Below are 9,701 nucleotides of genomic sequence, written 5' to 3' on the forward strand. Positions count from 1 at the left end.
GCCACATTCTTTGAGGGTCTTGGCTTTTATAGCAGAAAAAAAAAAAAAAAAAAAGAGTGTGGCATGGAGCTAAACAGCTTGGAAGCGAGCGCTGTATTGCAAGAGAGATCCTCGCTGCAGGGTCACACACCAGCTCCCAGGGCTCACTGGGCAGAGCTCCAAGAACTGATGTCTGAGAGCTTCGGCGGCCCAGGACTGGTGGGCAGCTTTCCTCAGGAAGCCTTTGCAGCACCAGGGGTAGGACTCATCGCTGCTGAGCTGCCGTGTCCCCGTTTACAGATGTCTGCATCTGAGCTGACCATTCAGCATCTTTATGGTGAGTAAGATGCCTCCAGAGTCCCATCCACCTGCCCTGCTTCAGAAATCAATGTTGGGAAGAGATGAACTGCACTGTAGACTCCCTGGTTCCTCTCCGTTGACCATAACTGGGGCCTAGAGGTCTACACTCACCTGTGGACCCCTGCTATGAAGACCCCAAAGGCTTCTGCATCAAGGCTCAAATCCCCGGTGAACTAGCTGTGTATGATGCTTTAGAGTTCCCAGGAGTTCCCATCTCCTGGCTGGAGGGTTAGGGAAGGGAGAAGGTCAGGCCCACCCCATCCATTCCACCAGCTCAGAGACAGATTAGGAATCAAGTCCTCTAGGGTGGATGTCACCTTCTCATTGAGCTCTGGGTCAGCACCAGAGGCGGGCGAGCAGGTACCCTTAGAGGTGGACCTGCTGTCAAAGCAACAGGTTTGATAAATCTCAAGTCTTGCTCATACATCAAACCTCAAATGAAAAAAAATGGTGAGAGCTGAGCCTTCAGTCCAATCAATATTTTTCCCATTTAATGCAATTTTGGCTCTAGGGTCACGGTTCGGGGGTGTCCCTTGAACTCCGGGAACAGAGAGCGTGCGTGTGCCCATGACACCCCTGTGTGTGTATTTCTTCTCCTCCTTCCACAGCTCTGCCTGCTCTCCTTGTCCTGGCCTTGCCTCCAACCTCACCCAGAGCCAAGGGTGCTGCAGAGAGGCTGAATTCAGCGGGGTTTGGGTTCCCTTCAGGTGTCCAGCCTGGGCCTGAGCGCTCAAGGTGAGATCTGCATGTGCTGCCCCAGAAGAGGGACAGCTGGGAAGCCCCATGGCCTGGGAGATGGGTCCCTCACCACCCTTGCCCACCGACATTTCCCCAACCATGGCACCTCAGTGAGCAGCAGGAGCCAGACACAGGAACCGGGACACAGGATGGTGGCTGGGACCTGTCCCCTGGCTGTCCTGGCTCCCAGACCTTCTGCTGAGGGACCAGCAGCTCTTCCCTGACCTGTGCCCAGGAGGTGGCTACTCAGAAGCGGGTGGTGGGACGCAGAAGGGGCCCTTCTCGACCTCCTCCCGGACCACCCCTCCCGCTGCATCCGGGAGCCTTGCACCCAGCCTGGGCACAGCTGCTGGAACAGGAGCAAGGTCAGGAGCAGGATCAATCCCCAGGCCGCCGCCTGCCCAGTCCCCGGTGTGTGACGAGTTCTCCAGGCCTCATCACCGCTCTCGGAGCCGCTGCCCGCCCTTCCCAGCCACCGCAGCCGCTGGCCATGGCTCCCACTGCCCGTTGTCCAGAGCTGGCCCCTCCTTTGCTCTCGGCCCCAGCCGGACCCCCCTCCCCTTACCTGGCGACCCGCAGCACGGTCCGGGGACGGGGGGGCTGTGCTCCCCAGCCCCGCTCCAAGCTCCCGAGCCGAGCGCTTTGCATTTGTGCCTGGGAAACGCCGACTCGCCTTTTTATGATCGCGGCTGATAAATATTGCATCGCTCGCCTTCGCAAACTTTTTAAGAGCGGGGAGGCTGAGCGGCACCCACGAGCCACCGGCACCGGGCACCCACCCACCCCAGCGACCCCAGAGCCCCTCACCGCATCCCGGGCAGGGCTCGGGCTCCCGCTTTTGAGGAGGGGGCAGCCCGAGGGGGGGTCGCTGCGAGGCAGGAGCTGCAGCAGGCTGGAGGGGGTTGTGTCTGCAGGGGAGAGCCGGGGACTGGGGAGGGGGGGGGAGCGAACAGGGCCCTGCTAATGCTGCGCGGAGTTGATTCTCCAAGGCCCCCCCGGGCAGCACTCAGCATCCAGCCTTCATTAAAATTTCATCGCCAGCACTTGGCCAAGGTCTATTTATGAAAATGCGCTTTTCGCTTCCACGGAAAAAACAGGAACGGAGCGAAAAGAACAAAGGCGGGGATGGGGTTTGCGAAGCGCCCGGGAATAGAGGCGTGCGGCCGGGGGTGGGGGGTCGGGGGGCCGGGATGGGCACCCCCGGAGCCGCCGTGCTGCTCCCGTTCCCACCGGGCTCTCCCGTCCGCGCCCGCCCTGCGCGCCCGGCTCAAGCGGCTCCTCCGACAGTTATTTCGGGCGCTGCACAATTTTCCCTCTTTTTCAGTTATTTCATTCCTCTCCTTTCCCGCAGGATCCCGGGGCCGCTCCGTCCCGCCGCAGGGCCCCGGCCGTCGGGATGCAGCATCGCACCCCCGCTCCGCCCGGCTCCGCGCGTTTGGGCATTTCCTTTCCCTCGAATAAGTAAATTTTTTTAAAAATTAATAATATAAATAAAAATCGCCTCTTTTTTCCACACACCCCCGGCCTGGGACAGAGGGGACAGCCCGAGGACGTCTCCCCCCACCACCCCCCGCAGCTGCCGAGCGGCTTCGGTTCGCTCCGGGAGCGGCTTCGGGAGGAGAAACTCAGGGATGCCGCGAGTTAAAAATGTCCCTTTCTGAGCCGTCTCAGGTGGCACCTCGGGCAGGGGCTGCCTGGAGGGACCCCCCCCAACCCCCGGGGAAGGCGGAGGAGCGGGGCGAGGGGCACAGCCCGGCCCCGCAGTCGTTTGCGGGAGAGCCCGGGCGGTGCGGGCTGGGCTCCCCCCCGCCAGCCCGGCCAACGAATTTAGCCCGTGGGGGCATCGTCCGGGCTTCGAAGCGAACCCCCCCCCGGGACCGACATCTCGGGCTTCAAAACACGCGGAGTTTGGGTCAGTGCCGTCGGGGAAAGGGAGAAAATTCCGCCCCCCCCCCCCTCGGGCTTCGGACCCCGCTGGAGCCGCCGGCGCGGCTGAAACGCGGCGGGGGTCGCTCGGGGAGACCCCCCCGCTCCGTGCCGGGGTGGGGAAGGGCAGCTCCGCATCCCCCTCCTTACCTCTCGGTGCGTTTCGTTTCTTTCCCCACGCAGGAGGAAGGACCGAGCCCCCGCCCCGACGGGAGCCGGCGGCCGGAGGCGGCGGGGATGGGCTGCAGGAGCCGCCCCGGGGAAAGGGCCTCCCCGGGCCAGGGGGGGGGGTCCCCGGAGCCGTGACCGGTGGCCGCAGTAAGTCCAGGAGGCAGGAGGGTGAGGTAAAACGTGCATGATTTATTTGAAATGTTGCAGCGTACACAGACACCAAATTTCATTCAGCACACACACGGCGCAACGAAATCTCGCTTAACTTAAAAGAAAAAAAGAAAAAAGGAAAAAGGAAAAAGGAAAAAGGAAAAAGGAAAAAGGAAAAAGGAAAAAGGAAAAAAAAAAAGGAAGCAAATTTCTCTATTAAATATGCAAAGCAAAAAATAAAATAAAACAAAAAAAAAGAGTATTCTTGCCTTAGAAAGTGCAGAGTTCACTATTTGCAAAGGCAGCCGCCCCCGCGGGGGCCGGGGCTGCCCGGGCTCCCCCCGCCCCGGGCCGGTCCCGCCGCTCCTGTGAGCCCCATGAGTTGATTGTCGAAGCGTAGGATTAATTTTTTTTTTTTTTTAAACAGTGAAATCATACGGATATCGAACAGTTTGAGTGAAATCAAAGCAAAATAAATCTCCATTTTCCCCGAACAAACCGTGACTCCAGGGACGTGCCAAATTTTTTTCTTTCTTTTGTTTTTAATTCTTTCTTTTTTTAAAAATTATTTTCTCTCTTTTTTATTATTTTATCTTTTTTTTTATTCTTTTCTCTTCTTTTAAATTATTTTCTCTTTTTTTTTTTTTTAATCCTTTTTTTTTTTTTCCTCTCTTTTTTTAAATTTAGCCGATGAGGTAGAAACAGAAACGTTATTGCAAAAATGCGGTGGGTTTGCTGGGGGCGGGGGAGCGCGAACAAAACCATGCAAGTGCGTGTGTGTGCGGGGGGTGCGGGGGGCCCCTGGCAGCGAGCACGGGCCGGCACCTCCCTATTTACAGCTGTCCGGGTGGCTTTCAGCTCGTTTTTGTTTTTTTTTTTTTTTTTCTTATTTGTTTTCTTTTTTAATTTTGCTTTTATTTTTTTTAAAAGAAGAGGATGGGGCACCGGGCAGAGAGCGCTGCCGCTGCCCCTGCCTGCGCGGCCGAGCGGGCAAGGGGTGAGGGGCTGCAACAAAGACCCGCCGGGCTCCTGCTGCTGCTGCCCTGACTCCGGGCACCCCCAAACTCCCCCCGAGGCCTTTCGGTTTTGTCTTTTCCTTTTTCTCCATCTTTTTTTCCAGTTTTATCTACAAAAGCAGTCTGTACCAGTCACATCAGCGGGGCCACTTCGCCCAGGGGTGAGGAGCAGGCACCAAACTGTTCACTTCGCTTTGGGCAGGTTTCCCTTTTTTAGGTTTATTTTTCCTTTTTTTTTTTTCCCCCACAATTTTTTCTTTTTTGACCCCCCCAAAAAAAAAAAAAAAGCCAACAACCCCAAACCCTGCCCATTTCAGAGGCGCTGGGGCCATGGTGGGATGGTTAGGGGGGGGCAGGTAATCCCCCCCCCAGCTCCCCTCCACTGCCCTCCCAGCCCCTTCTTCAGTAGGTGGCAGAAAATTTCATCCTTTTCTGCTTCTGTCTCTGATTGCAAAACCAGACTCGCACCACGTTCTTCTTCAAGTCTAACTTCTCGGCGATGGCGGCGATTTTCTCCGAGGAGGGTCGCGGCTGCACGGCGAAATAGGCCTCCAGCGACCGCTTCTCGGGGGCGGCGATGGAGGTGCGCTTGCGCTTCTTGTCGCTCCCCGTGTAGATCTCAGGTTTGGTCATTTTCTCCCTCTGGGCCCGCTCGGCCTCCTCCAGCCACGCTTCTAGGATGGGCTTGAGGGCCACCATGTTGTTGTGGGACAAGGTGAGGGACTCAAACCTGCAGATTGTGCTTTGGCTAAGGCAGCCCACCCCCGGGATCTTCAGGTTGGCCAACGCGGAGCCCACGTCCGCCTGGGTCACCCCCAGCTTGATCCTCCGCTGCTTGAACCGCTCGGCGAAGGACTCCAGCTCCCGGGGGTCCGTCTCCGTCTCGGGGCCGGAGATGACAGCGTGGGAAGCGAGGCCGTGGGGGTGGGACATGTTCATAGGTTGGGAGTGGTGGGCCATGTGGTTGATGGCCGACATGTGGGAGTGAGGGTGCGAAGGTGTGGAGCCCACGTCCGGGCCCGGCACCCCTCCGAGCGGGAGGGCAGAGTTGAGGTGGTCCAGGAGCTCACCGTCCAGGCCCTGGGAGGGCTGGTGGTGGTGGTGGTGGGGATGGTGCGTGGTCAGCACGGACGGGTGGTGCAGGTGGACGGAGGACGAGGTAGGAGTGCAGGACACGCTGCTCATGGTGTGGTAGGTGGCATCCGGCTTGAAGGGGTGGGTTTTCTGCGATACTATATCCACAGCGGCCAGAGCCTCAGCACCCCGCAGCAAGGTCTCGTCAAAGCCCGCAAAAATGTTACCCTGGATCTGGACGGGGTGGGAATAAAAGTGGGAGCAAGAACAAACCGAAAGAGCGGGAGAGGATTACACGGACGGCAGCGTTACGGAGATCCCGCTCTGCCCCTCCGCCGGTGCCTGGGACAGGTGAGATGAACAGAGCTCAACCCACCCCCCCTCCAAAAAAAAAAAAAAAAAATAAAATAAAAGGACCGGGAGCAGGGTCGGCACCCACCCGTGTCCCCCCCACCCCGAGCGGAGGGGTCGGAGCCGTCGGGAGCCCCGCGGAGCCGCAGCTCCGCCGGCGTTGGGCAGGACGGAGCCGCCCGGACGGAGCCGCCGGCGCTTCCCCAGCCCCGCTCCCCGCTCCGGGCACCCCCGGCGGCACGGGCAGCCCCCAGCCCGCCGGAGCGACCGTCCTGCGGGACGGCGGGGACCCTCCGAAACTCAAACGCCACCCAAACCCAGACGGAAACCGTCGGCTGCCGAAGTTAAGTTGGGGAGGGCGCAGAGCCCGCGGTGTGCGGACCCCCCCGAAAGCCCTCCCGGGGATGGGGGGGGCGCGGAACCCCGCCGAGGAGCCGCTTACCTGGGGGCGGGCAGGCAGGCTCTGCGGATGGCTTCGGAGCTGGTGTGCAGGTGGGGGTACTTGGGCTCGTGCAGGATGGGGTGCATGCTGAACGCCTGCTTGCTGTTCATGGACATCATGGTGGGAGAGGAGCGGGGCAGGGGCGCTCCGGGCTGCCCGGCTCCGGGGGCGCGGTATTGTCTGCCTGCGCCGCCCGGCATCGATGGCATTATAGCCCGGCCCCCCCGCCCCCCCGCCCGCTCATTGGATGGGTCTCGGGAGGCACCTCCCACCGCCCGCCCCCCGGGCAGTGAGCTCACCCCCCCCATCACCACCGATTGAACACCCCCCCCCCCCCCCCCAAACTGGGGCTCACCCCCCACACACCCCCCCCCGCCCCGGCACTGCGCAGCCCCGGGGGTCCCCGCCGGTGCGCCGCTCTCCTGGCCCCGTCCCGCGGATGGCGGGGGGGGCGGGGGTCGCGCCGGGCTCCCTCCAGCCCGCCGGGGCGGGCTGGAGGGAGCCCGGCGCGACCCCCGCCCCCGGGACGCCGCCGCCGAGCAGCCCCCGCCTCCCGCTTTCTGAAGGGGAAAAAGCACCTTGGGTTAAAAAACCGTAAGAACAATGAAATAAGGAAAAGTTTCACCAACTTTTTTTTTTTTTTTTTTTGGCCCTGTTTCGGTGAAGCTCCCCGGGCTCAATTACCCGAATCCTCCTGCCAGGACAGTAGCTCCACATCTGTCTGTCCGTCCGTCTGTCTCTCTGCAACCTGTCCAGCCTCCCCTCTCCAGCCCATCCCTGTCTCACGCTCCTTCTGCCTCCGCGCTTGCCCATCCGTATGGATTTCCGTGCAGCCCGCTGCCCATGGGGTTTCCCTCCATCTCCTCCCTGCCTGACTCCAAGCCCAGCTCCAAACCCCCCAAAAAAGTGGGGACGTGAAGTCTGGTGGTTGTTTGCGGGGACTTTGCAGCTCCCCGGCTGCTCCGTCTGCTCCGTCTGCTCCCAGCCCCACCAAAAAATGGGTGACAAGTGTGACGGGGAGCAGCAGTGGTGGGGAGAGCGATGAAGGGGGGAGCCCCGTGGCTGCTGGAGATGGGGGGATGGCGGCCATGGGGTTGCTGGAGGACAGGAGGGTGCTCGGTGGTGCTCAGAGCAGATGTCTTCTCGAGGGGACAGCGTGCGTTTATGCAGCCCGGAAAATCCAGCCCCTGGTATGAGTGTGAGGATGGTTTCAGACAGTGCAGGTGTTTTAGGAATCGGGGGTAGTATCAGTTTTCCTGGCCCCTCTCCCACTCACCCATTTCTGTACACAACATGCTCCGAGACGTCCCTTCTCATGGGGATCCCACTGGGCACCTTGGGTCAGACAGAGTCAACGAGTGTCACAAGGACAGGAAAGTCCTGACCTAATGGCAGTCCTACCTGAGGGGCTGAAATGTCCCCCAAAAGATGGTCTGGAAGGGTCAGATCCAGGGGTAGGAGACTTCAAAAGCAGCATCACCATGTGTGCTGCTGCCCAGATTCAGGCAGAGCCACCAGTGATGCTTCTGCAGCGGGGAAGTCCCTAAACCAGACCCGTGTGGCGCATGGTGTGTGCAGAGGGATGGAGGGGAGGACACAGGGAGCTGAGTCCTGGCTCTGGAGTCATCTGCTTGGGGGAAGAACTGCACCAGTCCCATGGTGCTCCCAGGAGAGCCCTGCCCGGGGGGCCTGGGAGATGGCAGAGGCTCAACGGGCAGTCCTGACACCCCACGGTCCAGGCAGACCTTCCCGTTCCTAAAGCATCTGGCATGTGCCGGAGGCCACTGGGCCGAGCGGCATGGCCTGCCGAGGTGCTGGTGCTCTGACCATCCACGGGCAGGAGCAGGAGCTCCAGAGCCTCTTCCCCTCCCGCTCTCTCCCAGCGCAGCTCTCTGCATCTCGGCCTCCCCGCTGCTGCTCGCGGCGAGATTGCAGCGTCGGGCGACGGGCAGAGGAGAGCGGCTGCCGGAGAGGTTCAGCGGGAGCGTTCCACGCCACGGAGACTCGGGCAGGATGGTGGCAAAGGGGGAATGGTCCCTCCTGGCTGCTCTGCGGTGGGCCCGGGCACTTTGTCTCCCCTCCAGCTGACAGCCCCTGGCTTCGTTAACGCTCTCATGACAGCCAGAAGCTTTTGTCGGGTTTTTCATCATTTCTTTTGCTGGGGTCTGCTTGGTGGCCCCTCTGCCTCCTTTCTCCTCGCTCTCTGCATTTCAGCAGCTCAGAGAAGGGAGGGTGGAGAAAGCAGCCCGGTTCCCAGCCCCGGATTTAACCCTCCCCAAGGAAGCAAACCCTGTGCCAAGCTGCATTTCGCTGCAAGGAACCCATTCCAGACTCTGCCCTAGAACATGCCTGGGAGGCTGGAGACTCTGGGGTTAGACCTGGGCACGCTCCTCTTCTGCACATCACTCAAGGAGTCAGCTGGAGCAGGGGGGACCGATGAGAATCTCCTCTTGGAGGGGCTGGGCAGCTGGCTTTCCACACCTTCGGGAAGCTCAGGACCTGAATGAACTCAGACCCCGAGGACGGCACAAGGTTAGCGAGCTCAGCAGGAAGCACGGAAATACCCTTTCCAGTGCACAAAGCCATTTCTGACCTCATCTTCCAAACTCGCAGCCACCGAGACAACGGCTGGGGCAGCAGAACAGCTGTCCCACGCCAGCCCAAAGACCCAACTAGCCTTGGGTCCTGGGTGTTCATCTCGGAAAATTAGGTAAGGAGCAGGTGAAGTCAGCAGCGCTCCTCCCTTCCGTTCCCCGGTGTATCAGAGACCTCTTTCCCAAACAGCCAGTCCTCCCTAATCACTCCATAAATGCAGTATTCCCTACCCTCTTCTCCATCTGCATCTCCTGTGAAGCAGGAGGTATTTCACAGGAATCAGGATAAAGAACCTCATAATCTGAATCCTTTGAAAAAAAAACTCCTTCTGGGGGGACCTCAGCTTCCAGGCCAAGAGCTGCCACCCCAGCCTGCTTGGTGGCTTCGGGAATGCTTTCTGAGATAAAGCCTGACACAGAAATGGAGAGCTGGAAAGCTCTTCAGGTGATTGTCGCTCCTTGGGATGGTCAGATGTTGCTGTGGCATGAAAAATTAGGAAAAGTGGCTGGGGATATTGTGGGTATCGTGATGCCTACAGTCAGCGCACAAGATGCTCTCAGTTGTCATTCCCCTGGAAAATAATCTTGAAGGCTCTTTCCAGTCTGTGCCCAAGAACCTCCATCTCTCTGCCGCTTTTTGAAGATGATCCATGGTTTCTGTCAAGCTTCCTGCCTCCAACCAGTCCAACCTCCCGACGCTCCGCCTAACCCCCACGTTTCCAACCAAAGGACAACCCGACGCAGACTTTTCAGAGGATGGCCCTGCCTGCCATGTGGTTCGGTGCCTCAGGCAGTTGCCTCCAGACTCCAGCTGTTTTTATTACCTAAGTGGGTTTGATTGCTCCTTCATTTGTGCCTGAACGAGAGCCTTTGGCACCCTCGTGGGCTTTAATGGGGTCT

General features: G+C 59.6%; 1 protein-coding gene across 1 annotated transcript; it reads right to left on the reverse strand.

Annotated features, from left to right (window-relative positions):
- Nucleotides 1-4,742: 4,742 nt before the first annotated feature.
- Nucleotides 4,743-6,326, reverse strand: LOC104372530 (brain-specific homeobox/POU domain protein 3). Its single transcript, XM_086619714.1, has 2 exons — nucleotides 6,211-6,326; nucleotides 4,743-5,652 (listed from the first exon to the last, which is right to left on the reverse strand). The coding sequence occupies exons 1-2, from the start codon at nucleotides 6,324-6,326 to the stop codon at nucleotides 4,743-4,745; spliced, it is 1,026 nt and encodes a 341-aa protein (XP_086475840.1).
- Nucleotides 6,327-9,701: the final 3,375 nt, after the last annotated feature.

This window comes from Tauraco erythrolophus, chromosome 13 (genome assembly GCF_009769465.1).
Source record: "Tauraco erythrolophus isolate bTauEry1 chromosome 13, bTauEry1.pri, whole genome shotgun sequence".
Lineage (NCBI taxonomy): Eukaryota > Metazoa > Chordata > Aves > Musophagiformes > Musophagidae > Tauraco > Tauraco erythrolophus.

Bases quoted from the DNA above. Each gene is read 5' to 3' on its own strand.
- LOC104372530 (XM_086619714.1), bottom strand. From the start codon at position 6,326: ATGATGTCCATGAACAGCAAGCAGGCGTTCAGCATGCACCCCATCCTG. The intron at 5,653-6,210 runs CAGGTAAGCGGC...TTCCCACCCCGT, and splicing joins AGAGCCTGCCTGCCCGCCCC to CCAGATCCAGGGTAACATTT.